At 48.3% G+C, this 23926-nt stretch overlaps 1 protein-coding gene across 2 annotated transcripts; it reads right to left on the bottom strand.

The window, feature by feature from the left end:
• Positions 1-92: 92 nt before the first annotated feature.
• On the bottom strand, positions 93-23708 carry LOC119172348 (splicing factor ESS-2 homolog). 2 transcript variants are annotated; one of them, XM_037423411.2, is made up of 7 exons: positions 23465-23708; positions 22954-23116; positions 22524-22622; positions 21477-21806; positions 17400-17648; positions 9012-9237; positions 93-2938 (listed from the first exon to the last, which is right to left on the bottom strand). In XM_037423411.2, the coding sequence occupies exons 1-7, from the start codon at positions 23633-23635 to the stop codon at positions 2617-2619; spliced, it is 1560 nt and encodes a 519-aa protein (XP_037279308.2). In that variant the 5' UTR covers positions 23636-23708; the 3' UTR covers positions 93-2616. The 2 variants fall into 2 exon arrangements, with proteins under 2 accessions (XP_037279308.2, XP_075746096.1); XM_075889981.1 differs by lacking the exon at positions 93-2938 and adding an exon at positions 4072-8127.
• Positions 23709-23926: the final 218 nt, after the last annotated feature.

Below are 23926 nucleotides of genomic sequence, written 5' to 3' on the forward strand. Positions count from 1 at the left end.
GTTTACCTTGTGATGTATTCATTTCCTATGGGAGGCTTTAACCGTACATGTTACACGGAGGTAGTAGATGACGTTTCAATGCAATTCAGTCATTATGGTGAGCAACATGGTGCTTTAATAACTGTAAATATAGAAGTGTTCATAGCACTTGCTACAGCTATATATTTACATTGAAGATATCACAACTTCTGTGTACACATGAACCTCCACACACGAGATTTTAGAGAAATGGGTTGCTGAACAAATGTACATTTCAAAAGCAAAAGCCAATTGCACTCAGACACCCTAGAAAAAATGAAGTCAAGTGAGAGTTAAAATTTCTCAGAGAGATGTCGGCATCGCAAATTTTCTCACACATATCATGACAGCTGAACATCTATATAGACAGAAGAACCTTGCTAAGATGATACATCCAACAGGTATAGTGCACAACCACACACTACGCTATGGCAAAAAATGGCATACACATATTTAGTCATTTTGTCTTACCAATAAAATCACATAACCTTTCTCTTTCAAATAGCAAGTACATTAAACCTAGGGCACTCCCCTGTTAATATTCTTCATAGGTACTGCAGAGATACAGGCATTCTGTGAACAGTATTAAGATTGTGAGAACACAAAGGCTTGAAAGGGCTTTCTTTTTTTTTTTTCAGATAAACACAGCCGAACTGCACACAACAGCAACATGTTTTCTTTGAATGCCAAGGGCTGTCTAGAAAAGAGCTGTATCACTTTTCCTTTAAAAAAAAAATAGAAAAAAAGGACTGATTAGACAAACCCTGTTTGCGTGAGCACCACACTTTTTCTTTGTCAGGTGTACTTGATGAAAGCCCATATGAGGACACGTCGTGCCCCACACGTGTTGCATGCACGCGGGGAATACCTGCAACAAGCAGTGCGAGCAACTGCTTGCAGACTGATCGTAAGTCATAGGCTCTTGCTCGACAAACCACAGCATATTTGGCATATTTGACTCGGTCCGTCAGATGTGGAACGGCGAAAGGCCCGGAAAGGAGGAGGGATTGTTTCTTGGAATTCGCGGCGCGCCGGCGGCTCGTAGCGCTGCCATGTGTAGATTCGTTGATCGCGACAGCATTCTGCACACGATGCGCATGTTTACTTGAAATGCTTGAAAAATATTGAAGGTGGTTTACGGGCCCTTTTAGGGGTACATTAAAGATGATGATTAGGCAGCATTCGATGATTGCTCTGAAATAACAAACGATACATAAAAATCTAGCTGAGAGTACACAGTGCATAGGATGACGAGAGATGTGGGGTACCATTACACCACACAAAAACCAGCTTACACTGACAAACATCATTCAGGCAACAGTCAACTGTGGTCAATGCTTTGTCACCTAAACAAGGCATGTGCTGCACTCAAAAAGAAATGAGAATAGTTACGGCCCACATTTAGTTAATTTTTCTACAGAGAAAAAGAAAAGTGATGCTGTCCTTCGAGACTGTTCTGATGACAGTTTTCCAGTTAACATCTCTCTGTGATACATCATGAGCTCCTACACTTGGATCAATTATCTCAGAGGCAATGGCATATGGGAAGGTCAGTGAATTGACCTGATAATCTGGGCATTTCAAGTTTCTGTTCTGTTTGAGATGTGTTAAAGCTTAGAAATGGTGCAGCCTCAGTTTTGCTGTACCATATAAAGAAATTACAATGCCCAGCCCTCTAGATGCATCTAAATGATAAATTAACTGAAAATTGTCTAGCCCAATGAACTACTATATGAACACCAAGAGACTATCTTTTAGTACAAATAATGCCTTAGTCACAAGATGCACATTTTGTAATACACGTAACAGTGTGCAAAACTAAAAATGGCAAGTATTAAGTGCAACTAGAGCAATCTGTAGCTCTCGAGCTAAACAATGTTTGTGGAAAGGCACAAAGGCATTTATCGACTCAGCATTTTATAAACCAAGGCAAAGGACATTAATATCCCATCACATACACTCAAACCTCGATATAACGAATTCAAAAATAATGAATTATTGGTTATAACAAAGTAAGTGACCACTAGCTTTGCCATAAGTACAGTGTTACAAATAATCGTTTATAACGAATTTACAGATATGACAAAGTATTTTCATGGTAGATGCAAATTTGTTATAATGAGGTTTGAGTGTATTTGTGTAAAGGAAAAATGCTGTTGAGAACACTGCAAGGATTTGGTGTAATCTTCAAGTGGCACATGACAAAGTAACCATGTTGCTTGAATATGCCTATCATGACAAAAACCATTGACAGTGTCTCAAGTTCATTTTTACGCACCGCAATGTAGTAGTAAAACCTCTGGCAGGTGTGTAGTAGTTGACAGTGAAAATGTCATGGTATATATACAATGAACGAAAGCTGGCTGTAGTCACGGCAGCACACCCTACAATGAAAGTCTGTTCTTCACTTTTACGGCAAAATCACTGCACACAGACTGGTGTGACAGAATGACACAGCACTTAATTGGCATGTAATCATTAATGTGCTGATTTGTCTTTGACACAGCATCAGGAGGCTGTTGGCTCGTGTCCCCATTGATACTGAAGCCGCTACAGACACGTCAGCAAGGCACAACAAGTCCAGCTTCTTGTGCCACCTCAAAAAAAGTCCGCAGCTGCTTTGCGCTTGACGGGAAGCTTCAAGAGGTTGTCTGTAAGCGAAGAGCTGTCGCTGCCAGTGAGGTAGGGCTCTCGTCTACACGCGTCCTTTCGGGAGGCGGGCGAAGGCACAAGGGGTGATGGGGTGGCCCCGCATGCAGCTGGTGTGCTGGGAGTGGCGGTCTTTGGTGTGTAGCTGGCCCTCAGTGCCCTGTCTATGCCCTTGGAGATGCCCAGCTTGGCTGATGCCAAGTGACGTGCGGCGGGCGACATTGTGCCAAGGCATGCCAAAGGCGACTTGGGGGAAGGGCTCAGCCTTGGGCTGCAGTGCAGAAAAATAATCCTAAATAAGAAAATATCTAAGATATCATGGGCCAAAATCACTAGACAGTATATGATATCGACTTGTGCAGTAATGTCGCTGAAGTCAAATTAATTTTGATCATCTAGCTTTATTTTTTAATGAGCCAATAGAAGAAAACACATCTAAGTACTCCATCTAACTCACTGTCATACTTGGCTGCAATTACCGTGTCTTGGTACTTCTTCCGTCGCTACTAAGGGGGCAGACTGGTCTTTGGGACCAAAAAGTGACAAAAAAGTGATTTTTTAAAAAATTGAAATATTTGGTTTTTGCAAGTATTTTGCGATCACTCTGCAAATTTTCACACACCAAGAAGTGGTAATTTTTTTTTTGTAATGTCATTCTAACTGTTGTGGGAATTGAGGCTGGCCCGCTGTCTTTGCGCGGGCTTTCCCGCCTTTTCTGCCATTCACATGTCCCGACATGTCTGCCCTCCTTTGCTGTCTGCCGCGCTGGGAAGGGCGGAGTGACGTTTAACTCCCTCACCCGGTAGCGGATGTTGATTGTGGCGCCGCGCGCGGGGACCCCCGTGAGGCTTTCGCGCGCTGCGTCGTGAGCGGGCAGTACAGTCCGGGACTTCAAACGGTGAGCCACGCATTCTTTTCCGTCCGTCGAGTCCCGTCGCTCGGGGCTCGTCGGACTTCGCTGACGGCGCCTCGCGCCCGATGCGAACGCTCACCTTTTGTTGCCCCGCTGCGTACTCACAGCCGAAGGGCAGTACGGTGTCCTAGTGCGTGGCCTAGCTACGCCGACCCGTCTCCCTTCGAAGCCAACGCGAGCGCCTTTGCCCTCGCTCGAGCAACCGGGCCCCCTTTGTCCCGGTGTCTCCGTGGATTACCTTTACCGCGGAGACGTGCTCGTGGCACCCTGTGTAGTACTTTGTGCCCGTGGCGTGGATAAGCCTACTTGCTTTCCCGCCGCGCCTTTTTGCAACGGGCTGTACTGCGTTTGGTGTTGCCACAATAACGTGTTGCGACTTTGAGCAGTATCGTGTTTCCCGCCACGGCGACGGTTGACGCGTGCCCTGCGGCTCGCTAAGACCGGACCCACGCTGGTGGCCGTACTCCTTCGGGATACGTGTACACCACACTGTGGTGTACACGTATCCCGAAGGAGTACGGCCACCAGCGTGGGTCCGGTCTTAGCGAGCCGCAGGGCACGCGTCAACCGTCGCCGTGGCGGGAAACACGATACTGCTCAAGTCGCAACACTTTATTGTGGCAACACCAAACGCAGTACAGCCCGTTGCAAAAAGGCGCGGCGGGAAAGCAAGTAGGCTTATCCACGCCACGGGCACAAAGTACTACACAGGGGTGCCACGAGCACGTCTCCGCGGTAAAGGTAATCCACGGAGACACCGAGACAAAGGGGCCCGGTTGCTCGAGCGAGGGCAAAGGCGCTCGCGTTGGCTTCGAAGGGAGACGGGTCGGCGTAGCTAGGCCACGCACTAGGACACCGTACTGCCCTTCGGCCGTGAGTACGCAGCGGGGCAACAAAAGGTGAGCGTTCGCATCGGGCGCGAGGCGCCGTCAGCGAAGTCCGACGAGCCCCGAGCGACGGGACTCGACGGAAGGAAAAGAATGCGTGGCTCACCGTTTGAAGTCCCGGACTGTACTCCCCGCTCACGACGCAGCGCGCGAAAGCCTCACGGGGGTCCCCGCGCGCGGCGCCACAATCAACATCCGCTACCGGGTGAGGGAGTTAAACGTCACTCCGCCCTTCCCAGCGCGGCAAACAGCAAAGGAGGGCAGACATGTCGGGACATGTGAATGGCAGAAAAGGCGGGAAAGCCCGCGCAAAGACAGCGGGCCAGCCTCAATTCCCACATCCCCCTCTCCTAAACTTGCCCTTTACCGGTCTGCAAAAGGCAGCCGGACGTCACCCATGCAGTTAAAATGACACTGCTATAAGCGACAGCTAACCTCAGTCCAGCCCTGTTACTGCTGCTAAAAAAAGATCACAAATGAGAAACAAACCATAAATAACGAAGTAAACACATGACACTATAAAGATAACTGCGGAAGGGAGCACATAAACGTGGCACTAGTGTTCGTGGTGCTAAAGGGGGATAGCGTCCACTGCGCTGAGGGGCGGAAAGGCGTGACAGTGTCCGCTCTGTGCGATGCCCGAGTGCGAGGTCAGAGGTACCGGAAGGGGGGGGGGGGGGGCTCACTGATGGCTCGTTGCTGGTCTTGTTAAGCAGCGAGTCCGACGAACGCTGCCTCGGCTGTGCTTCGGAGGCCCCGCATTTCTGGCTCGATGATGAAGCTGGAACGTTGCACGAAGCCGGGCCTCTCCAGTGCTCAGGGAGGCCGACCCAAATTGGCTGCGAATGGCGTTGGCCGGCAGCATATAGCTGCTTTCAGCTGGCCTCGCGGAGGAGCCATGGTGGTAAAGGCAGCGGGGCTTCTTCGACAACGGCCGAGAGCAGAGCACAGCCAGATGGTCTGACGTCAGTGGGTCAATGACCCCCCAGCACCTCCAGCATCCGCATCGATGGGGGGAAGCCATGACGCACTCTTCGCGGGCTCGCACTGAAGCGTCACGCACTTACACACGCACGGAAGCACGCACACACACCGCCGACAGCTGCGCGAGCGTAGGCGCAAAGCGTCCTTCGTCTCTCTCCCCCGGCAAGCACCGACACAAGGTCACACACAGCTCCCTTCGCGGTAGACGAAACGAACACGGAAAAAAAGTGAAAACAGAGCAAAACGACACTCAACATCTGGCGAAAAACATAAAACACAAATAACACTTAATATTAGACAAAAATAAACATAAAATACACACGAACACTTCAAAAAAAAAAAAAACACTGGCAGCAGACAGAGCGGGGTCAACTTCTTTACGAGAAAAGGCCGTAAAGAAGCTAACCTATACTGAGGCTAAACAGTAAACTGAGGGCCTTCGGTTGCGGAGAAGTCCGCCGTCCGGCGCGAAATCACAAAGGTGACCGCTTCCTCAGATTATACCGGCGTGGGGTCCGAATGCGGTCCGCCGCTCCGGGTGTGCCCGTTGCTTGCGCGAAGTGCGGCAGGGCACTAGCGCAAGCTCGTCATACCATGACAAAGGGCTTCAGGTCTGCGATGTGGGCACGGCTGAGTTTTCCCAAAGGGGATCTTTCAGCTAGTACGCGCCACGGACGCTCACTGACAATCGGTTCATAAGACCGGGCGGCTTTCCAACCCTTGGCTCAACCGTTTGTCAGACGTGGCAGGCACGGAATAGCGATAAAAGCCACGCTTCGTGCCGGGCCAGGTCACAACATTGCTCAGTTTGCAAAAACTTTCGAGCCACTCAGGTGACCGGCCATGGGTTCGCCGTGAGAGGATCGCAACAGTGCGGCTCTCAGACTTTTGGGCATAACCACCTTAAACGGGTCTATCGACTCGTCGTCAGTGGCTATATATTTCAGCAGGAGCCCGTCATGGTCCAGCAAAATGAATCCGCCGGGGACTCAGCGACACACGCTGTATCAGCCCCCTAATCGCGCCCGCCGCAGAACAAGCAGCGTAACGGCGCGCCTCTCAAGACGGTTTAACGGCGCCCGCCGCAAAGCAAGCAGCGTATACGGCGCTCCGTCCCTCCGAGACTCGAAACGGATCACTTTGCTGAGCCTTCAGTAGCTCTTCGCTGCCGAAAGCGATTCCCATTCTCCCAAAATGAAGGAGTCTGGTATCGCGCCCACTCAGGACCGCAGCAACCGCCGCGTGCACGGCGTCACGGGTTCGCTCTCGGCACGGTGGCCTTCGGAAAGTTCCCCCGCTCGGCCGCTACGCAGTGCGCCGCTTACCTGGATAGCAGCCAAGGTCGTCCTCATGGGGACTCCCCCTTCTCGCCGAATGGCGGCGAAGCTGCTGTTTCGCCCCCGACGCTTGCATGTGCTAAGGCACCGCGAGCGGCCGTCGCACCGAAATCCAGGTTCTCGGCAGACAACAGGGGGCACGAGATAGCGCGTCAGCTACCACGTAGCGGTGTATTCACCACAAAAAGGGGTGACGACACAGGCGAGCGCCGAAGCGCGCCCGTCGATAGAGGCGGTGGCCTCTTGGTGCAACGCGGCATGCCACGAAGCAGACATAACGTTCGGGTAGGGCAAGAGGCCCATTCCGAAGCGACGCGCCATCTCCAAAGGGAGCGGCTAGGCGCCTCGTGTCGTCACCGCAATAGGGGGTGCCGACACGGACGGGTGCAGAAGGGTTCCCGTCAATAGAGGCAATGGCCTCCGTGTGCAACGCGGCATCCGCTAAAAGGGACAGCGGACAAAAGTCCCGCGAAGCAGCCATGTTGCGACGAGCCCGAATCGCGCAGGCGAGCTGACTCGCTAAGAGCAATCAAAAGCTAGAGCTTTTGATACCGCGTTGGGCGCCAGTGTGGTGTACACGTATCCCGAAGGAGTACGGCCACCAGCGTGGGTCCGGTCTTAGCGAGCCGCAGGGCACGCGTTAACCGTCGCCGTGGCGGGAAACACGATACTGCTCAAGTCGCAACACTTTATTGTGGCAACACCAAACGCAGTACAGCCCGTTGCAAAAAGGCGCGGCGGGAAAGCAAGTAGGCTTATCCACGCCACGGGCACAAAGTACTACACAGGGGTGCCACGAGCACGTCTCCGCGGTAAAGGTAATCCACGGAGACACCGAGACAAAGGGGCCCGGTTGCTCGAGCGAGGGCAAAGGCGCTCGCGTTGGCTTCGAAGGGAGACGGGTCGGCGTAGCTAGGCCACGCACTAGGACACCGTACTGCCCTTCGGCCGTGAGTACGCAGCGGGGCAACAAAAGGTGAGCGTTCGCATCGGGCGCGAGGCGCCGTCAGCGAAGTCCGACGAGCCCCGAGCGACGGGACTCGACGGAAGGAAAAGAATGCGTGGCTCACCGTTTGAAGTCCCGGACTGTACTCCCCGCTCACGACGCAGCGCGCGAAAGCCTCACGGGGGTCCCCGCGCGCGGCGCCACAATCAACATCCGCTACCGGGTGAGGGAGTTAAACGTCACTCCGCCCTTCCCAGCGCGGCAGACAGCAAAGGAGGGCAGACATGTCGGGACATGTGAATGGCAGAAAAGGCGGGAAAGCCCGCGCAAAGACAGCGGGCCAGCCTCAATTCCCACACTGTCCAGATTCTTGGTGCTGTTAATATGCAGAACCTGCGAAAAAATGGGGAACCAACTTCGAGGCCTCTTTATAATTTGCCGGAACCTGTGTTAGAAGCTCTGCTACTAATTTATGAGCACCTTTATGAGAATCGCAAAACATGCGCACCATGACTGTTGCTTTCTGAAGAAGCTGTGTGTTTACAGTTTTTTCCATTTTTCTCAAAAAAGTAAATTTACGATTGTTGCATTTTGATGCCTCAATATCTCTGCACCTAGGGCAGGTACAACTATAATTTTTTTTGAAATGGAAACCTGTATGTGTGTAGAGTGCAAGTATGGGAGCAAAATTTAGCGAACAAGCATTTTTATTTAATTACTCATCAAAATTGTAACACGATTCCAACTGCTTTTGAAAATGGATAGTTGATTTTGCTGTAAAATAACCAAGAAAAGCCTAAAAACAAAAAACGCTTGCATTATTTCAATATATAGTCATTAGTCTATGTTGGGATATCTTAAATATCACTTTTAATTAAGCACTTTTTTTTCTATGGCGGCCTAAAACCATAGATGGTGGACTTAAGTTATCTCAGGAACAAGATGAGTTATAGGAAAACTAATTAAATATCCGAATTCAACAGAAAAAACTGCATAATCCTGTGCAGTTTGATCAAGAACACTGAAGAAATAAACAAAAAAATGTCTAAGACCAGTCTGCCCCCTTAACTGATCATAGGTTGTCCGTCCTGTGCAATATACAAGGCTGGGCCACATCAATTTCTTTGGCTATGCTTGCTTCTTCTCTGACCAATAAGCTGTCTCTGGTATGTTGAAGTTTACTGCTGTCTTCTGATTTCTGAATACTATGCCTGCCATTTTCAATATTCGTGCAGAAAATGAAGTCCTATAAGAGCAATGGCAGTGAATTGCCTTACCTCAGCAGAGAGGAGCGCGCACGATCGAGAGCCGCATTCTTTCGGGCTGCACTTCGGCGAGCCGCGCAGTCTGCCAGAGAATGGGCTAGCCTCTCCCTAGAACGGGGCTCTGGTATCCGGAACTGGGGCCCTCCAGGATTGCGTGGCAGTGGCGTGTCACTCCCGTCCAGTAGGAACGGTGTGCCTTCAATCTCACCCCAGGTCAGCAGTGGAGTCTCATTAACACCTGCACATGCAACCAAATGCCAGAAGAGCCTGAAGTTATGCCTAATCAAAGCTATCTTTGTATGGCCTAACCGCCAGGACTTTCAGGTATACACTAAAGCTTCATTATAACAAAGCTGCATCTGACACGAAAATATGGTCTTTACATCCACAAATTTGTTATAATGGTTTATTTCTAACACTATATCTATTGCAACACCATTTTTAAATTACTTCATTATGACCGATATGTCATCATACCCAGTTTCGTTCTATCGAGGTTTGAGTGTATGTCACCACATGACAGTACTACATACGGCGGTAAAGGAACACTCAAGGAAGACATTAAAATGCTTGAAAAATGTTCATTTGTGATGGTTTCTTCGTGACTTAAGCAGGAACAGTGCAATGATACAGAAATTAAGAAAAGAACAGACAGCATAACACTGACTCACAATAATATGTTTGAGAAGTGGAACCAATAGTGAGACCTCAATCGTTAGAAACTACGGCTACAGTCAAACCCCTTTATAAAAGACTCTGATATAAGAGACAGATGGGTATAAGAGACACCAGTAAGCCTACAGTAAAGTACAGGTTGATAAGAAAATGCATGCACGTACCCCGCTTATAAGAGACATATCATATAAAAGACAGGAATTGCTGCCCAGAGCATGTCTCTCATAAAGGGGTTTAACTGTATAGCAAACCAACAACCAGGGAAGCAAGGAAGGTATACAGAAAGTTTTTTTATTCTTTAAATTAGATAAACAGGGCAAAACAACTTGCCACTCGAGAAGCCACAATCATAAAACACTACTGGTAGCACATCACACAGGCAATGCAAAGGTTGTAAGTTCAGCTCACATGGCAAGCAACTACTCTGTTGTTTTCTTCACCTATTTTCATGTTTATTGAAAGATCCCATCCCCAACCCTAGCTACTCTCCCATGTTTATAATAATGAGCTGGTAGATTTCAAGATAACTTAAAAGGGCATTTGGTGAGAGATTGTTCAGGCAGGCACAAGTGTTAGTTAAACTAAAGGTGTTGCGATCGGCAAGCCACCCTTTGCCGCGGGCGCCAAGACAGAAGAAAGGCAGCCGTCTGACTTTGTGGTGATAAGGAGGAGTGCGAAGATACCCAGCTGTTTCTCATGTACTGGGAGGTGGGCGGTTGCAGTCACTCAACGCAGCCCTACTGTCCCCGGTGCCGGCGCAGAAATGCGACACGTGGCACCTTTGTGCACCAGGAAGAAAGGCCGCGACCCCGAGTTTCCATAGAAGACGGACCTCGGACGATCACGCTGTGCGACTCTGGCTGATAGGCCGCCGACACTCAAATCGGCGCCAGCTGCCCAGGCACATGCCATCGCAGTTGCCTGGCCTGCGACCACCATTAGACAGTATGGGTGGTCGGCCAGAGTGGTGACACGGCAGACTCACCATACCCCACTTGCTGGAGGTATGATTCACCGGATGAGACAGCGTCGCCAAAACAATACATGCGTTTAGGCTATGTGCATGTTGGGGGTAGTGACAGCAAATTACGTCGTACCCTGTTTCCCCATAGGCATGGCGTCTAGAGATTGCGAAAGGAGTAAAAGCAGAAGGCGAATGCCCTAGGAGTGCATTCCTGTTACACACTCTCATTTTGTAAAAATGTAATTATAAACATCTCATACTCTTTCTTCATCAGCTCTTCAGTCCGGTTCTTTACAACAGCAGCTCTTAAAGAAGGCGAGGTTTGCGACTGCCTGCCCAGACACCAGGAAACCAGGGCAGTCAGCAAGGCCTTTCCCTCAACAACTGGATGGCAGGGGTGGCATACTGCTAACAATCGGGACCTCAACAATGGTAAGCTAAGGACTTAGGAGTATGCTCTGCTGAACCTTGGAATGTGCTGACCATGTAGCACGTGCACATGCATGCACCACAGCACCAAGGCAATGTAATCGAAGCAGCCTACTTTTTCCACATTCACAAAGTATTGTCACGACGCAGACACAGCAGGAGTTTGATATAGAAGAGCTCACTTTAATTAAAAATGAAAGGCGCTCGTAAAGAGGACCGGGCAAGAGCTTCGTCTTCCTCTCTGGCTGTGCGAGCTCTCCTCTGCAGGTTGAATGCGGCATTTGCCTCCCTCCAGGAAGAGCATCGACCCGATGCTCGGCTACAGAATACGCAGTGTGTCTATAGTTGACGTGTTACGCAACTGGTTCACTGCAATATGGCTTCATCCGCACAACGTGTACGATTTCAGATTTTCGAGCTCGCGAGGAACTGTCGGGGATGACCTCATAATTCACGTCACTTAGGCGCCATGTAACATTGTAGGGACCAAAGTACTTCTTCAGTAACTTTTCACAAAGGCCGCATCGGCGAATAGGGCTCCAGACCCACACTTTCTCGCCTGGTTGATAAGTGACGTATCGGTGTCGCAGGTTATAACGTTGTGCGTCGTAACTCTGCTGTCGGGCGATTCGCACACGTGCTAGCTGCCGTGCCTCTTCAGCTTGTTGGGTGAAGGCTTGAACATCCGTGTCTGTGTCCTCGCAGTCGTGCAGCAGCATGGCATCAAGCATTGTTGTCACTTCATGGCCATAAAGAAGACTGAATGGCGTGCTCCGTGTAGTTTCCTGCTGCGCCGTATTATAGGCAAACGTCACGTATGGTAGAACGTCGTCCCAATTTTTATGATCCACGTCGATGTACATACTAAGCATATCAGCAATTGTCTTGTTGAGGCGTTCTGTTAAGCCGTTGGTTTGTGGGTGGTAGGAGGTAGTTTTTCGATGCGCTGTTCCACTCAACTCAAGCACTGACTTGAGGAGCACGGCTGTGAAAGCGGTACCTCTGTCTGTTATTATAATTCTAAGAGCACCATGCCTCAGAACGATATTTTCAATGAAAAGTCGTGCCGCTTCTACTGCGGTTCCACTTGATAAAGCCTTTGTTTCTGCGTAGCGAGTAAGATAGTCCGTAGCGACAATTACCCACTTATTTCCAGTATGCGAAGTCGGAAATGGTCCAAGGAGATCCATTCCGATTTGTGCAAAAGGCATGGTGGGCACTTGAACTGGTTGCAACAATCCGGCTGGTTTTAAAGGTGGCGATTTTCGTCGTTGACAATCGAGGCACGTGCGGACGTAATGCTTTACAGTGCCTGGAAGCTTCGGCCAGTAGTACTTTTGTTGGATTCTGGCCAATGTGCGCGTGTATCCGAGGTGGCCGGAGGTTGGCTCATCGTGGCAAGCGCTCAGGATCTCATCGCTAATGGATGTCGGGACGACAAGTAAGCGGGCATTTCCGCTGGGGGCAAAGTTCTTCTTGTATAGGACACCACTGCGCAAGCAGAATGACGGCAGGCTCCTTGAAAATATCTTGGGAACGCTTGTAGACTGGCCGTTAAGAAAATTAATAAGAGGGAGCAACTCACTGTCTTCTTTCTGCTTAGACGAAATGGTGACCGTGTCGACCACTCCTAAAAATGCCATGTCATCATCTTCTGAGACATCATCTTGCTTTATAGGCGACCTGGATAAGCAATCAGCATCAGAGTGCTGTCGTCCCGACTTATAGACGACCGTCATATCGAATTCTTGTAGGCGTAAGCTCCAGCACGCTAGCCAACCGGATGGGTCCTTCAAGTTGGTCAGCCAGCAAAGAGAGTGGTGGTCCCTGACTACGTGGAAGGGACGGCCGTAGAGGTATGGGCGAAACTTCAGAACTGCCCATACTACAGCAAGACATTCCTTTTCCGTTGTGGAATAATGGGACTCTGCACGGGGAAGCGTCCTACTTGCATATGCAATCACTCTCTCGGCTGAGTCTTGCCACTGGACGAGTACAGCGCCTAAACCTACGTTGCTGGCATCAGTGTGGATAATGGTTGGAGCGTCCTCGTCAAAGTGAGCAAGCACAGGGGGTGTCTGCAGGCACTGTCGTAGACCGTCAAATGCTGCTTGTTCCTCTTCGCCTCATAAAAATGGAACATCGTCTCTCGTTATGCGTGTTAAGGGCGATGCTATGTGCGAGAAATTGACGATAAATCTGCGGTAGTAGGCGCAAAGGCCAAGAAAACGTCTTACGGCCTTCTTTTCTGTTGGCACCGGAAATTTTCGGACGGCGTCGATCTTGTCGGGGTCCGGACGAACACCTTCATGGCTCACCACATGTCCTAAGAATCGGAGTTCCTTGAACCCGAAATGACATTTCTCAGGTTTCAGCGATAAGCCAGCGGACCGTATTGCTCGAAATACTAATAGCAGCCGTCTTAGATGTTCCTCGAATGTTGGTGAGAAAACAATGACGTCGTCGAGGTATACCAGACACGTCTGCCACTTAAGGCCTGATAGGACGGTATCCATCAGTCTCTGAAATGTTGCTGGGGCTGAGCACAATCCGAAGGGCAAGACTTTAAACTCATAAAGCCCGTCAGGCGTAACAAAAGCAGTCTTTTCTCTGTCCCGTTCATCGACCTCGATTTGCCAATAACCGCTTTTCAGGTCCATCGACGAGAAGAAGCGTGCATGCCTCAGCCTGTCAAGTGAATCGTCAATACGTGGTAGTGGATATACGTCTTTCTTTGTTACGCGGTTCAGCTTGCGGTAGTCCACACAGAAGCGTAAGCTGCCATCTTTCTTCTTAACTAGCACTACCGGTGATGCCCAAGGGCTTTTTGACGGCTGAATGATGTCATCATTGAGCATTTTCTGGACTTGTTCTTGGATTGCTTCGCATTCTTTCGGAGCCACGCGGTATGGGTTTTGTCGAATTGGTCTTGCCGTCTCTTCAATTATAATTCGGTGCTTTGTCAGTGGCGTTTGATTTACCCTCGAGGTCGACGAAAAACAATCTTCAAACTGGCCGAGAATATCTAGAAGACTCTGCCTCTGCGCTGGCGATAAATCTGTGCTCACGTCGACAGGCAGTGGTGTTGAAGCGGCTGGCGTCTCTGCCTGTTGTACTGCGAAGCACTCGCGGAATTCTACAATTTCTTCGAAGTATGCAACTGTGGTACCCTCTGCAATGTGTCGACGCTCGTTGCTGAAGTTTGTCAACAGGACCTCTGCTTCCCCAGACACTACACTGACGAGACTTCTGGCAATAGCGATTCCTCGAGAGAGTAAAAGCGTCGATACTTGTTCCGCGACACCTTCTCCACTATGCTGCGTGTTACACGTGACAGAGACGAGGCGGCATGACAACGGTGGCATGGTCACGTCGTCAATCACGCGCATGGGCTTGCGCTGCAGCACTGCGCTATAGTCCGCTGAGAAGGTCAGTACACCGTCCGGTATATTTATAATGGCACCGTACTCCCGCAGGAAATCCATACCCAAGATGGCCTGTTTACAACACTCAGAAAGAATAACGAAGGTTGCCACAAATGATGAATCTCCGATCTTGATTCGTGCGGTGCACTTTCCGGTAGGTGTCAGCAGCTGGCCTCCGGCTCCTCTAATTTGCGGCCCCGTCCATTCCATTTTTACCTTCTTGAGTTGGTCAGCCAGATTCGCACTCATTATTGAAAAGTCCGCCCCAGTGTCGACCAGTGCGGTCACGTCGTGACCGTCAATTGAAAGTGTAATGTCGGCGGTGACAATCTCGTCTTTCGTCGGTTCATTCGAAATGTGCGGCACTTCATGCGGCGGTAATGGGGGATTTTCAAATCTTCGGCAATTCGCAACCTTCCCCCCTAAGGTCGCTGCTTTTAGTTTCCCCGGCGTGGACTGGGAGACCTTCCTCTCGCCATGTCCGTGCTGCTACCTCTATTAGATCGGGGAAAATGACCTGGGGAGGGCGAGCGTGACCGGAACCCAGGAGAAACGTCTCGCGGGATCGTCGCGCTCGTTTCAACGTTGCGTCTTCCGTCGAAATAGCGCCGAGGGGTAGTGGACGGAAATCCTTGATACCCGGCAACGCGATGAGGACAATACCGCACGATGTGGCCTGCTTCCCCACAATGAAAGCACAGGGGCCTGTAGTCAGGGGTACGCCATATGTCGGTTCTGCGGAGTGGGGGTCGCATCGGCGTCGACGTTTCCCTGTAGTACCAAGGCACTGTCGGCGGCTGTTGCTGGTGGTACTGTTGAGGTTGCGGCACGTTAGATCTAGGCTGTCGACGGAGAATATCTGCATATGTTGGCCTAACTATTTCAGTGTTCGGCTCGGGAAGTGAAAGCGCTTGCCTTATTTCTTGGCGAACAACTTCTGTGACCGACGCAATCGCGCAGTCATTCGGTGTGGCGGCGAGCTTCTTCACCTCTTCTTGTACAATTTCGCGTATCAGGTCACGCAAAGAACGCTCGTCAGGTGTCACGGTGGTCACGGCGGTTGCGCTGATTTGTCCGCTGTTGTTTGGACGGTCGTACTGGCGGTACCGTAGCTGTAGTGCGCGTTCTATGGCAGTCGCCTCCTTCGAAAATTTGTCAACGCTTGAAGGTGGGTTCCGTACGAGACCAGCAAACAGCTGCTCTTTAACACCACGCATGAGGTGGCTGATCTTTCTGTTCTCGGACATATCGGGATCGGCTCGATGAAAGAGACGAGCCATATCCTCAACAAACATAGCAACAGACTCGTTGGGCTTTTGTATCCGTGATTCAAGGAGTCGTTGTGCCTGCTCCCGCCTTTCGGTGTTTGCGGAGGTGTCCAGGAACTTCCGCCGGAACTCGTCCCACGTTGATCACACGCGATTCGTGAACCACGTGCGAGCCCCGTCTTGAAGAGGGAAATACACGTACCCCAACTTCTGTGCGGCGTTCCACCCGTTAACGTTGGCTGTGCGCTCGAACTCCTCAAGCCAGTCATCTGCGTCCTCATATCACAGGAGTTTTAGGGGTGAAAACAGTCACCTGTGTCGTGCTTGGGCTCGTCATGGTGGGGCAACTGCTTCCCGGCGCGGTCATGTTTTCCGTCCAAGGACCGAACTCTGGGCTCAGGCCTAACAGGCGGCGGCTGGCGCGGTGAACGAGTGTTTCGACGAGCGGAAGTCTTTGTGGACTAGATCCTGGGCTGTTGGAAGGCGTCCTGGACATGTACCCAGCACCTCCACCAGTGTCACGACGCAGACACAGCAGGAGTTTGATATAGAAGAGCTCACTTTAATTAAAAATGAAAAGCGCTCGTAAAGAGGACCGGGCAAGAGCTTCGTCTTCCTCTCTGGCTGTGCGAGCTCTCCTCTGCAGGCCATGGTATGTTGGCCATGGAATACTGCAAATTCATATCGCACCGAAATTGGTGCGAGCTGTTAGCATACTACCAGCATTTTACTATACATCACACTTGCCCACCTGAGATGCTGTAACAGATATAGTTGGCAGTAGAACATGTTTATTGCGTGCAGTTGCAGGTATATAAAGTTTGTGCTTCTTGCTTTGCTTGATCTCACCAATTTATGGCAATTAATGAGAATAACAGGCATACTTCATCAAAATTTTCATTCCCAACGTTTTCCAGAATATAATATTACCTCACAACCACAACGAAATTAATTCAGATCAGTCCAGCAATTATATCATAAAAGGATTTCCGTACATTACAAGTGCACTCTCTGATAGTAAAATTGGCCTCAGCCGAACCTCCCACTTGAATGCGAACAGCAAGCAGTTCAAGCAGTTCAGGGAGCACAAATAATGCAATATTGAAACGGGTTTTGTAGAACCAAAAGGTGCATTTTCAATATTGAATGTTCAGTGTGTGTGGGTGTGTGTAAGTCTAGCCGCTTCATTAGTACTGAATGTTTAGTAAAAACCACTGGATATTTTAGTGTTTAGAAGAAAACATTATAGTTAACACTGATGTATGACTAAAAAAAAATCTGCTCTAAAATTAACTTACATTGCTCCAAAACACATCTTTCAGTGTATTTTGAAGCACACCAAAAATTTGTCCAGGTCCGGGGATCAATCCGGGAACCAAGGCCTTTTCAGGGAGGTCAATCTACCAGTTGAACTAACCAGGAAGCTAGCACTTGGCAGTGCAAAGGTGAATTTATCTACAACTCGAAGCATACAGAAACACATTGCAAATGAGTTCAGTGGAATACCGCAGGTTGGCTGAAGGTAAATTGACAACCACCTCTTTGCAACACGAAGCCACTCCTGGGCAAAGGCCCCGAAGGCTACCCTCTGCATCAGCAAAACCTGTCACTGTTTTGCTTCTGCAATACAGACACTCACCTGGTGCAGGCGATGGTGTGGCCACAAAACCGTAGCCACCAACCGTGGGCGAACCTGTACCTGGCTGGAGTTCCCGGCCGTCCACACCCAGCTTCCCTTCGAGGGCCTTGGCCTGGGCATTGGCTGCCTGAGCAAGAGCTTCCTTGTTAGCGCTCTCGTCGAAGGGTGACCGCTCGAGGCGTGTGTGGCAGTGCATGATGGTTCGGCCAGGGCCGCGCTCCCGCTTCTCGTCCTCCGTTAGTGCCACTCCTGTTTTGCATTAGGACAGGACAATCATAAGCATTCCCTGCACTTCTATTTCGGCCTACACCCTGTCCTTCAGCGACATTTTTGCAGCGAAGCTAATTACCCCTGTGCGACCAGCATTGGCTGTGTTCCAATACATAAGAGCACGTTAAAGAGTGGCAAGGGAAGCAACTTGGCTCTCTATTTCAGCAAGCAGAGGGCATCAGCTCACTGCACACCTGAGCTTGAGAAGACGCGAGTACTTAAATGATATGAAATGAAACAAGGGTGGGAAATATTTGATGCGCATGTCATCGACAAATTGGGGAGCAGATGCATCAGTAAGTCGTCTCTTTAACTGTTTTCTTGTGAAATAGACTATCTCAACGATTAGCGCAGTAGGCGGCTTTATCTGGTATTATCTTGTTTTACTATGTGGCAGTTTATCAGTAACACGTGGTTCCTTGGCTTAATATGTGCAAGCGACGCAAAATAAAGCTCAGTTGCAAGTGCGCCTCTTTCTTGTCAACTTCTTTGTTGTAATTTTGTACGTGGCACTACACCCCGAAATCTTGCAAAGCTCACAAGTGCATGGAAAGCCATCTGCTTGTGCGCACATAAACATACCAGCAAAATTTTACCTATCTGAGGACTTCACTGAGCCGCCATCTTGCTTGGACAGCTAAGTTCCCTGCATCATTTTTGGCTCCGATGTCATCATCTCGAAGCTCTATGTTTAGCCGGCTACATGAACATTGGAATGGGATGTAAGATGGCCTCCGTCGACTTGACTGACTATTTAGCCGTCTATGAAGAGTATTGGAACAAACCCATCGAAGTAGCAGCAGTAGTCATGCAGTTCACATGACTGCAGGGGGTAGTGAATAAAAAAATAAATAAAAATTAATAATTATAAAGCTTAAATGATCTTGATGATGCTAGAAATTAGACAAAGCTGTCTCAGTTTACCCTCACGTACACTTGCATGCTTACAGGATCAATGTCGTACGATTTTCACGAAGTGGAATTTTTTATTCAGTTTTCACATTACCGATTACTAAACTTGCGCGAATATTAGAATGCTTTGAATATTCGAACGAATGTTAAAGTATTCGCATTTCCTTAGATTTAAATTTAAATTACTGAAAATTTCGAATTATTCAAAATGAACAAATTATCAATTTACAAGTAACCCCCTGTAAAGCTGGTTTCACTGCAGTGAAGGCATGCTAAACCGTGAAAACACTTACTCAAGTGCCCTGTAAACATAGTTTCATTGCAACAAAGAGGTGCTAAGCAGTGAAAACACCTATCAAAAAAGAAATCCACACTGTCGCAACGCCGCACTTGCAAGTCCCATGATTACTACACTACCCTCACATTGATTCATCATTTTTTAAGTTTGAAAGCTTCTTATACCAGCTTATATGCTGTAAGTATAGCAAATTTAAAAAAAAATGACATATTTCACAGGTCATCACTTGCACTATAACTAAGGTCAAATCCTGCGACTATTCAAAGTTGTTTTCACTTCCTTTGAACAGAAAAAACAGCATTTGCACAGGCATTATTTCAATTCTTAAAGAATATTGTGCAGATTAATTAGGTCATTACATATGCCCACCTTTTTTATATTATTCGAATCCCGGTTGTCAACAGTAGGGTGATTACCGTATTTGTAGGGTATTTTCGGAATTTTTCGGCCAGCCTAGGGTAGTAGGGCAGTGATGTAGGTTAATTTCAACATTCTGTTCATCATTTATCAGTGACAAATGTCAAAGATCCCTGCAAAATATTCGAAGGTTACATTCGTGGAGAGATACGAATTTAGAATTGTCTTATTTCCAATGTTGTCCGCACAAAAGATGAGGGATAATACGTCAAACATCCTTGTGCTAGGTTTTTTTTTTTTTTTTCTTTTCAGGTGTCCATTTTTTCCCTCTTTGTCATCTCCTGTCCGTTCGTTGCGTGGAGGGGCTTTTCAAATTTGTGACGGTGGTCGGCTCATGATGTCATTGTGACACGAAATATTGCCAGGATTTCCCATGACATCATGAAGTCATTGTGATGCCTGTGTGTCCATCCGTCCGGAATGTAGGACGGGCAGAGGCACAAACGAAAGCACGATCAGAGAAAGTTTCGAGGGCACCATAATTTTTTATAAAAAGGGAAATTTTTCACATGCCAGGACAGCTGTCAGACCGCGCTGTTGTCATTATCGCCACAGTTCATGAAGCGGCCATCTTGTTTAGTCAACGCCGGGGCATCGCATTGATCGCATCGGCTAACTAGGTCTTTCGTTGTGATGAGCAGACTGCTTCAGCCACGCTCTGGCTAGAAGTCTGATTGAAGTTAGAACAGCGCGACAAGACGCTGGCGGAAAAGAACGCTCACATAGAACAGTGCTGTTCGTGTGTTTGCGTGCTCTGCTCTGTCCACATCCAGTTGCGTTGTTCAAACATAGAATAAATCAACCATCCCGCCAACACCCTGTGGGTTGATTCCGCATGTGTGCCCACAGCTGATTTTGAGTGTTGTGGTGGCGACGTTTGATAATGGCAACCCACAACCCCTACCAAATGCTTGACCTGGCAACGAAAGTCAAAAGTCTTGAAAGTAGCTCCGCTAAGCAAGACATTGCACGAAAAAAACGGCGTTAAGCCTAACTCGCTAACGAATTTCATCAAGTGCTGCGGAGTTTGGAAATGGCGAGCGCGCACGCCACGCCACACTTTTGGAGTGAACGGACACGGAAGACGTGGTCGGTACAAACTAAATACAACATACATACATTTATTTAACGAATTTACAATGACAATATCGTCTGCCGAATGATACATAACAAGTTATGTAATACGCTAGGACATTGTTACACAATAACACGACAAACACACAACATGAGAGCACACTAACAGGCGGCGTCGCCAACGCTTCACTCACCACGTGGGCCCACCGCAGGCGGCCCGCGGTGCCGACCACGGCAGACCCACCACGAAGACAAACGGTTCGCGGCAGCCGCCACGCGCAGAAGAGACTCGCTCAACTCTTGCCCGCCACCAAGGCCTGCCTTCCACAGGGGTCACCGCCGGCGCTACCACTCTACCAACAGTAGTACTCAAAGCGAACACAACGCCATCTATCGCCCGGTAGTGGTCACCACCGAAATACGGCCTTGGGGGGGGAGACACATGCGCCACGCGGCGCAAACAATTTTACAGGGGTTGTCAGCACCCCCACAGTGCAAACAGGTAAACTCGACAACAGTACTTTTGGAACCGTTCTTAGTGACGTCAGTGTTGAAAAATTTGTTGCCATGGACAGCGACGTCTATACATACGGTCCACTAACAAACAGATAAATTGTGCAGATGGTTCGGCTAGTAGATGACAACATATAATCAAAATAGGAATGTTGCTGTGGGTCTTGTTTTTGCTGAAGAAGCACTTCGACATGTGTAGTGCTTGGAAAACTTGCTAGCCGCAGCCAGATTCGGCAAGAGATGACAGACTATTTTCTTAGAGGACTGTCAGGTTCGAAGCAACAAAAGTGCAGTTTTTGTGCATTTTGCTTAATTAGAAGTTCATTTAATTCGAAGTTTATTGTGGTTTCCATGCATTTCGTAATAACGGGAGTTGACTGTACTAAATGCATTTCTTTCCCTTGGGTATGAGGCCAATTAAGAAAATAATATTTAGTTATTGAAATAAGAACAAGTGGAAGTTAAGCGCAACCTTTAAACTCGTAAGGCCAAGTGCTCCGATGTTGCAAGTCATATGGAGTCAACCTGTACATAATGGCACCTGGTAATGGGACCTTTAAGAATAATATGCAGAAATGCAACCAACAACTGACCTGGTGGTATGTACATGAGCGAGTTTTTGTTGGTGTAACGCCAAGTGATGGGAGCCTTGCTCCTATCGCTCGCGCCTTCTTGCTCGGTAGTGGATGAAGGACCTTCCAGTGCCAGCTTTGGTGCCGGTCCCTCTAGCATGGCATCCAGTGGTGCCCCCTCCGCCTTCTCGTCGTGATACATCCAGGCATGCTTCTCACGATGCCGCCGCTCGGCCTCGGTGGCCATCACTTCGAAAGAGGCATTGTCCTCACTGGTGTGTTTGTGCAGAAATGCATCCAGCGAAAGCTGGCTGTTATGCGCCGAGACCCCTTGACTGTCCGGCTCAAGTCCTGTCATGAAAGGTAGTACATAACAAAGGAGATCAAGCAAAACATTAGAGGTTTACGTTTCGGAAAACACTTCAAATATGGCAGGGAAGAAACGGCTAATCAAAAATTCATCTACACATGTTCTCCCTGCATTTAAGATTTCTTTCATTAGGTGGGGGCAACCAAAAAAATTACTTATGAGAGAATTGGTAAACTGTTCTTGCAAAATAGCAAACAAGTATATCTCAGTTCAACTGAAGGCTTCGCAAGGCTGCAAAAAAAAAAAATGAGGTACAGGTGATGTTGTAGCCACTAAGTTTCTGCACTTTCTCATTGCAATGCTACACATTTTGATGTCGTGTGCTTGGGCCCAGTGAATTTAATTCGTAAATAAAAATTGTGTACATTATATTCTAAAAAAGCCGAAGGCATAACTTATATACGAGAATGTTAACAAGAGAAATTTGAGGCATCGCATTAACTTTGCGGTACAAATCTGAAAGAGAGAGAGAAAAACAAAATATTGACCTTTTATTTTTGTAATCTACACCTTAATATAAAATCAATGATCATAAGGTTTTGAAAGAATACTTGTCAGTCTGATTTAATTGAGCCATTCTTCGTTACCTTTTTCATTAACACCTTACGGTGAAATACCTCTTAAATAGCTGCACTTATCAGGCAGCAGTATCTATTTAGGGACATTCACAAACTGTGTGCAGTGGATGCTGTTCATACCTGACGTGCTCTTATTGTCAGCGGCACCGCCAGACTCCGAAGGGGCCGGTGTGACGCTGGGTTCCAGAGACGGAGTCTCGAATGTCGATGGTGTTTGAACTGAAAAACAAAACAAGACACGTGTTTGAGGCAAGAAAAAATATGCAATGAACAAACAACAAAGGAATCGCGAAGACGCTTGTTAACACGCACACAGAATTATACTCAATGTATATATTTAGAATTCTATATTGATATTCTTGACAATGGCATATATTAGGTTATGATATTGAAGTTATAGGTGAGAGAGAGAGATAAATAGAGAAGAAAGGCCGGGAATTATAGGAGAACAGGTAATGCTGGCACGGTAGAATGCTGTAGCCGCGCGCGTAACAAATCAGCTTTTACGATTGCAAGCCAGCATGTAATCAAACTGACTATAGTGACTTACTTGAACGGAGCACGCTTCGGGCGCTACCGCGATGCTGGTACTTTTCCTGCAGCTCCCTTAGCTTTGTGATGTTGTTAGCTTCGAGGGCGTCGAGGTACTCATTCTGCGCTCTCAGCTTCGGCACATCGGGAAAAAAGTCTCGCTCGATGATCTTGCCGATCTCCTGTGAGGTAAGAGTCGAATTCGTTACGTAAACCTGTGGTACCGCCGGACACGCAGCTCAAAAATTTCACGGTTCATTTACCGTTACGACTGCTAGAGCCAAGAAATAATCACATCCCCCCCCCCCAAAAAAAAGAAAATTAAAAGAAGACTACGACACATTTAATGATCTGCCTTTCATTTCATTACATCAAACGCACTTTCTTCGTCTTTCGTAAACACGGACAAGACATGCTATCCACGCACATGTGGCACTTTCACACCGAAGATGACCAGTTCAGCAGGCATAACGAAATGAAGGAGAAACGCTAGCATTACGGAACATGACTTAGCAAGCGCAATTACTCACAGTAGTGTACACATCTTCATCCAAGACTTTCACAGTACGCGTTTTCGTTGGTTCGGAGGCCGATCGCACCACTGTCAGAGTCTTGCAGGGCTTCGACACTTCGACATCCAACGAGCTTTTGGACTTCGGCGACACTTCGCACATGATTGACATCGAGCGGCAACAAGGCATGAGAACTATTCACGGAGATCTACAGATTTACCTCTTCCAACGATACGCAACGATTGCGCTACGCCATCTTTGGTCAAATTGATGTCGATGCTAGTAGACGTTTGCCGAATTGGTCGAGTTTGCCCATGAAACCCATGAAGTAAAGCACTTTGATGGACAGTTATATAAACATCAACAAATGTATATTAAACAATTTGATTAATGTTTTTTATTATTTTTAATTTTTTGATGAAGACTTTTGACGTAGCGTGTAGCATCATCAATCGAAACTGCGGTGGCTGACTGGTTGTC

Source organism: Rhipicephalus microplus, chromosome 3 (genome assembly GCF_043290135.1).
Source record: "Rhipicephalus microplus isolate Deutch F79 chromosome 3, USDA_Rmic, whole genome shotgun sequence".
Lineage (NCBI taxonomy): Eukaryota > Metazoa > Arthropoda > Arachnida > Ixodida > Ixodidae > Rhipicephalus > Rhipicephalus microplus.

What these genes read in the sequence shown, in the direction of transcription:
- LOC119172348 (XM_037423411.2), bottom strand. Translation starts at nt 23,635, where the DNA reads ATGCCTTGTTGCCGCTCGATGTCAATCATGTGCGAAGTGTCGCCGAAG. An exon ending in ATGAAGATGTGTACACTACT is followed by an intron (nt 23,117 to 23,464) that starts GTGAGTAATTGC and finishes CTTACCTCACAG; the next exon opens with GAGATCGGCAAGATCATCGA. An exon ending in CCGAAGCGTGCTCCGTTCAA is followed by an intron (nt 22,623 to 22,953) that starts GTAAGTCACTAT and finishes TTTGTTTTTCAG; the next exon opens with TTCAAACACCATCGACATTC.